This window comes from Kogia breviceps, chromosome 8 (assembly GCF_026419965.1).
Source record: "Kogia breviceps isolate mKogBre1 chromosome 8, mKogBre1 haplotype 1, whole genome shotgun sequence".
In the NCBI taxonomy this organism is placed as follows: domain Eukaryota; kingdom Metazoa; phylum Chordata; class Mammalia; order Artiodactyla; family Physeteridae; genus Kogia; species Kogia breviceps.
The window spans coordinates 256,245-262,244 of record NC_081317.1 but is presented as its reverse complement, the minus strand read 5'-3'; the positions used below and the strand labels follow the sequence as shown (position 1 = coordinate 262,244).

General features: G+C 58.4%; 1 protein-coding gene across 5 annotated transcripts in view; it reads left to right on the top strand.

Moving 5' to 3' along the window:
• The first annotated feature begins 5,059 nt into the window (after positions 1-5,059).
• CACNA1B (calcium voltage-gated channel subunit alpha1 B) overlaps positions 5,060-6,000 on the top strand; it is a 194,564-nt gene continuing 193,623 nt past the window's right edge. For 4 of the 5 annotated variants that reach the window (XM_067040194.1, XM_059073189.2, XM_067040193.1 and 1 more), the window contains exon 1: positions 5,127-5,540. In XM_067040194.1, the coding sequence (XP_066896295.1) occupies positions 5,257-5,540 (284 nt within the window). In that variant the 5' untranslated portion in view covers positions 5,127-5,256. Of the gene's footprint in view, positions 5,541-6,000 lie in introns of all 5 variants that reach the window. The other variant, XM_067040195.1, reaches the window with a different exon arrangement.

The window sequence follows — 6,000 nt, the reverse complement described above, 5'->3', positions numbered from 1 at the left end:
GCACGCGGCAGGACCAACTCAGGCCCCCTGAGGACTTCTGGGGGCACAGCGGGTGATACCCGTCTGCCCTGCGCGTGAACTTCTGCAGTGGCTGGAGCCTCGTGGGGGCGTCCCCGGGGGGTTCGAGGTGAGTAGGGCGGAGGGGGAGGGACCATGGACCCCTGCCGGGAGGGGTGGGGAGGGGCAGGAGGTGCTGGGGTCACGGGTGGGGAGCAAGCCCACTGGAGGCCGGGAAGGAGGAGCAGTGTCACCGGGGCTGCCAGCTCAGCCCGGGCCCACGCCCCCCCCACCCCCCGCAGCCCCTTGCTGCCCTGGGTGCGCCTTCACGCCGGCTCCGCCTTCTCCCGGCCTCAGCGCCCCGGCTCCCTCTCAGCTCTGACCTTGCCCCTGGTTCCAGTGAGAAAGTCACAATCCAGAGGCGCTCCTCCTCCCGCCATTAACCCAGCAGCCTGCCTGGGTCTGTGCTCACGCCCTCCGACTGCCCTCCCGCTCGGCGGACAGGCTGTCTCACGTCCGACGGCCTCTGACCCCGACCGGGCAGCACGTCCTTCCTCTTGCGTCTGGAACCTGTCTTTCTGTCGAGTCGTTCCCACACAAAGTCCGGTGACATCCGCTTCCTTAAATAGCCCACACGACTCCCTTCATGCCCTGCGTCTCCAGCCACTGTTCCACGGCTCTGCTTCACTGCAGGAAAACTCACCCAACAGGCTCCGTCCACCTACTTCCTCACGAGCCATCCTCTTTAGTCCACTCCCCTCAGGCGGCTTCCCACTCCACCATGGAAACTGCTTTTCTCCAGGGAACGGGCACGTCTGTCTTTCATGCCAGTGATGGAATGTCGGTCCTCATCTCTCTGGATCTCTCCGCAGCGTTTGGCAGATGACTGACTTCTCTCTGGACACACGCCCCCCACCCCCCACCCCCGTGGACTCTTCTGTCCTCCCCTCTGAGGGCTTGGGCCGCTGCTCTGTCTCCCTGTCATCTACTCAGTCTTGCTGGGCACCCCGGGGGCCTCTCCTCTCTGTCTACACTGACTCCCTCAGTGATGATGGCTGCTGACTCAGGCAGGGGTCTGGCACGTTTGAAGGGCCTGTCTACCGTCAACGGTGCAGGGCGCAGTGAAACCTCGAGGGAGAGGGCACTGCAGAAACAAGGGGAGGGGACAGAACCCTGGACCTGGAAGGAGAGCGAGGAGGGTGGAGAGGGCGCCTGACAGGGGCTGGGCCCTGCATTTAGGGCTTACAGCCCACCCCACGAGGTCAGCGGGAGGGGCTGGGCAGCAAAGGCCCCGACTTCAGTCTTTCCGCCCTCCGGGTGCTCACCCGTTGACCCAGCAGAAGCGGGAGCCAGAGGTCAAGGGAGTGAGCTATGTGGTCTGCACAAACGGGGCAGGAGCCCGCGGGCTCTCCCAGGGACAGACCAGCCTGTACCCCCCGCCTCTTGTTTGTAGAGAAGCTTTAGCCTCCTAGGCCTTCTCCCGTATCCAAAGAGCAAATTTAATCAGAGAAGTGAGAAAATGCAGAAACACAGGAAAACAGACAATAGTAGCTTAATCATAGAACAAAGTCAAGGACCTTAGTTTCTCCTCAAGGGCTATAGATAACATCCTGAGCCGTACCCTTGGGCTGTTTTGCAGCTACTAAAACCCCCACCAGGTGGGAGAGGTTAACTGCATGCCGCCCACCAGCACAAAGACCCCAGATCCCCTGGAACCAGAAAGTTTATGATGCTGATTCTCAACATACCATCTGGTTACCTCACCACCCACCAATCAGAGGGGCAAGCTGATCGCGCTCCCGCCACCCTCTCCCTTTGCCTTGCCTTTAAAACTGCTTCCCGGAAGCCTTTGCGGAGTTTGGATCTTTTGAGCATCAGCTGCCCATTCTCCTTGCTTGGCCCCATGTTGGATGCCTTGGAACAAACGCTGCACTTTCCTTCCCCACAACCTAGTGTCAATAGATTGACTTTACTGCGTGCAGCCAGGCAGACCCAAGTTCGGTTCGGTAACAGGTCAGCACACGGCACACAGTGGGAAGGGTGGAGAGGGTGGGAGGGTCAGACAGGAAGTATTCACACAGCTTCCAGACTCACGTCTTCAGCTGTGACCTCTCCTCTGAGCTTCCCTTGCCATATCCGACTGCCTACTCAACATCTCCACTTCTATGCTAAATGCAGAATCCTGTGACCAACAAGCTCTCCCCTCATCTCCTGTCTCAGTAAAGAGCATCAGTCCACAGTCGCTTAGGTAAAACGCTAAGAGCCTCCATCTCCTCTTTCACGTCTCACAAAGGACACATCAGCACTTCAGTCAGCTCTACAATAGGGCCACTGTGCATCAAGCCCCTGCTCCGAACCACACCACCTCTCTCCTGGGCTTCTGTTAAAGTCTCCTAACTGGCCTCCCCATTTCTCTCTGTGACAGGCCTGTTGGCAGCCTCCCCTGCAGCCTTCCCTTCCTCTTCCAGCTAAGTGAGCCTTGACTTTGGAGCTAACGTTTGCCCAGCTCCGTGGATGATGGCAGCCCTAGTCCTCTTTGCCATACCTTCACTTCCCCATCCTCTTGAAGCCAGGAGTGGTACATGGCCCAGGTCTGCCCAATGGAGTTTAAAGAGGAATTTGCCAGGGAGCCTCTGAGAAACCTTTCCTTTGTTATAAAACAATGTCGTATGTTTATTTTTTTTTTAATGGATGTCCTTACAGATGGCCAATAGGCACATGAAGAGATGCTCAGCATCGCTAATTATTAGAGAAATGCAAATCAAACTACAATGAGATACCACCTCACACCGGTCAGAATGGCCATCATTAAAAGTCCACAAATAACAAATGCCGGAGAGGGTGTGGGGAAAAGGGAACCCTTCTACACTGTGGGTGGGAATGCCAGCTGGTGCAGCCACTATGGAAAACAGTATGGAGCTTCCTCAAAAAACTGAGAGGAGAGTTGCCATTCAGCAGTCCCACTCCTGGGCATATATCCAGAGAAAACCATAATTAGAAAAGAGACATGCACCCCTGTGTTCATAGCAGCATTATTCACAATAGCCAAGACATGGAAACAACCTAAATGTCCATCGACAGATGAATGGATAAAGAAGATGTGGTACATATACACAATGGAATACTACTCTGGCATAAAAAAGAATGAAATAGTGCCGCTTGCAGCAACATGGATGGACCTAGAGATTATCATACTAAGTGAAGTAAGTCAGACAGAGAAAGACAAATATCATATAATATCACTTATATGTGGAATCTAAAATATGACACAAATGAACTTATCTATGAAACAGAAACAAACTCACAAAGAGAATAAGAGACTTGTGGTTGCCAAGGGGGAGGGGGTTGGGGGAGGGATGGACTAGGAGTTTGGGATTAACAGATGCAAACTATTATATATATATATATATATATATATATATATATATATATATGTATAAATGAACCACTTTTCTCTATAGCAGAAACTAATACAACATTGTAAATCAACTATACTTCAATAAAATAAAATTTAAAAAATAGATGTCCTTTTTACACCTGCCTGTTCCTTCCTATCTGAGATGGTGGTGTAAAGACATGATGTCTCATGCTACGGCAGCCACCTCGGGCCATGAGGCGACAAGCATGAGGACAAAAAGTGCAGGTGGTGACCATAGGAGGGCAGAGGGATGGGAAGAGTCTGTGTTCCTGAAATGGCATACTTTATGACTTAGTAAGTGAGGTTAAAACTATTGCATAGTCACCGACACCTGGGAATTGGGTTGCTTTCCTCTGAATACAGCCTAGGTGATGCACACACCGTACCCCTGCAGTCTGTCCCCCCGCAGCCAGAGGGACCCTTTTAGAACAGGAGTCGCATGACCGCCCGTCTGCTCAGAACTCTGCTCTGACTTCCCATCCCACTGAAAACAGAAGCTGGAGCCCAGATCTTGGCCTGCATGGCCCCCCCAGGGTCTCTGCACTCAGTGTCCTGTCTCACTATACAACATTCAGGTCCACTCAAGGATCATTTCCTGAACGTTGTCTTCCCTGACTCGGTGGTAGAAAAGCCCCACCCCTCACCCTGGCATCCTTATCTCCTTCTTATGTTTTCACAGCGCCGCTACCTGGTGCTGCCGGCAGTATTGATTCGCTGTCCGCGTGCTGGTGGAAGGGACACTCCGCTTACCTCCTCTGCCATTGACTCGGGAAAGGCTTCTTATTTGAACGTTGTGCGGACCAGATGAGCAAATCATGTGTGAATCGAGTCGAACAGTGCCTGGCACAAAGTAAGCCCAGTGTGAACATTGCCGTTCCTCGTATGAGAATGTCTGCTCTGTGAAGGCAGCGCTGGGAGCCTAGCGCCTGGCGTCTAATAGGTGCTTAGTGGAGAGGCTGGTTGGCTGGCTGGCTGAATAGCATACAACAGGCTCTCTTTAAATTTTTATTGAAGGAATGGTGGAACGCAGGAATCTCTGAATTGAGGTTCTGGAGCTGATTCAGTGTGTGGTGATGGGAAAGTCCAGGATAAGACTGAGGGCGGAGGGGCCCCAGGACAGAGCTGTGCATCCTGAAAACCCAAGACCGGGGAGTTGAAAGCATCCTCTATACTGATGTCGAAGACCCCGAAAGGATGGCAGGAGAGGGCCAGGAGCCAACATCTTCTTGGAAGAGGCCGGTGTCCGCAGCGAGGGGGAGGGGAGTGGGCGATGTGGCCGCGGGGAGCAGTGAGGTGTGGAAAGAAACGAGGAGGAACTAGGGGCCTCCCCCTCCCCCCTTTGGGCTACAGCGTCTCGCAGCTGGTGATGCCTCCTGGGGGAAGGAGGGGTCCGCTCCGCAAGCCGTCGAGGACTCCCAGCCCCGCCCAGCTCCTGGCCTGAGCCTCCCAGTTCAGCATCTGGCCAGCGGCCAGCCGGGCGCGAGGCGGGACGCGGGAGGGCGCACGCTCGCCGCTGCCGCCCAGCCCGGGCGCAGCCCAGGAGGACCTGAGGGCCGAGGCACAGCCCCCAGGGCCGGCGGCCGGACCCGGCAGGGGGACAGGGCGGGGGCGGCCGGCTGGGGGCGGGGCGGGCGCGGATTGGTCGGGCACTGCCACGTGACCGGCCCCTTATAGGGCGTGGTGCGGACGGCAGTGTCGGGTGCGGCGGCGGTCGGCCGGGCGAGGTCCCGTGTGGGTCCGGCGGCTCCGCGGCTGCTCCACTACGAGCGCCAGGCGCGCCCCGCGCCCTCTCATCTCCGCGGGGCCGCCGGGCCGGGGGATGCGCGCAACGCCCGGGAGCCATGGTCCGTTTCGGGGACGAGCTGGGCGGCCGCTATGGGGGCGCCGGCGGCGGGGAGCGGGCCCGGGGCGGCGGGGCCGGCGGGGCGGGCGGCCCGGGCCCTGGGGGTCTGCAGCCGGGCCAGCGGGTCCTCTACAAGCAGTCGATCGCCCAGCGCGCGCGGACCATGGCGTTGTACAACCCCATCCCGGTCAAGCAGAACTGCTTCACCGTCAACCGCTCGCTCTTCGTTTTCAGCGAGGACAACGTCGTCCGCAAATACGCTAAGCGCATCACCGAGTGGCCATATCCTGCCGGGGGCCGGGCCGGGCGGGGGACCGGGGGCCGCCCGAGGTCGCGGGGACGGCCACGGGTGCGGCGTCGGGCGCCCGCGCCTCGCCGGGTCTGGGAGGGGCGGCCTGGGCGGGGGGGCTGGGGCGGGGGCCGGTCGCGTGCGGCGCCCAGTGGCCATCTTTCCCGGGGCTGGAGGAGGGTGCGCCCTGGGGAGAGGTGCCTCGGGTTGGCTCGGCGAGGAGGGGGCGGGGCGGGGCGGATTCCGGGCCCCCTCCGCGCGCAGCGTGTGCGTGCGTGTTTGTGTGTTTCTCTGTGTGTGTGTGTGTGTCTGTCTGTCTGTCTGTGGTCGTGGTGGCAGCGGCCGCGGGGGCGGGGTGGACGCTGGGCGGAGCCCCCTGCCCCTGGGCTCGTCCCTTCGCTTCCACGGTCCGGGCGCAGAGCGCGCGGCCAGCCTGGAGGGCACCCGAGGGCG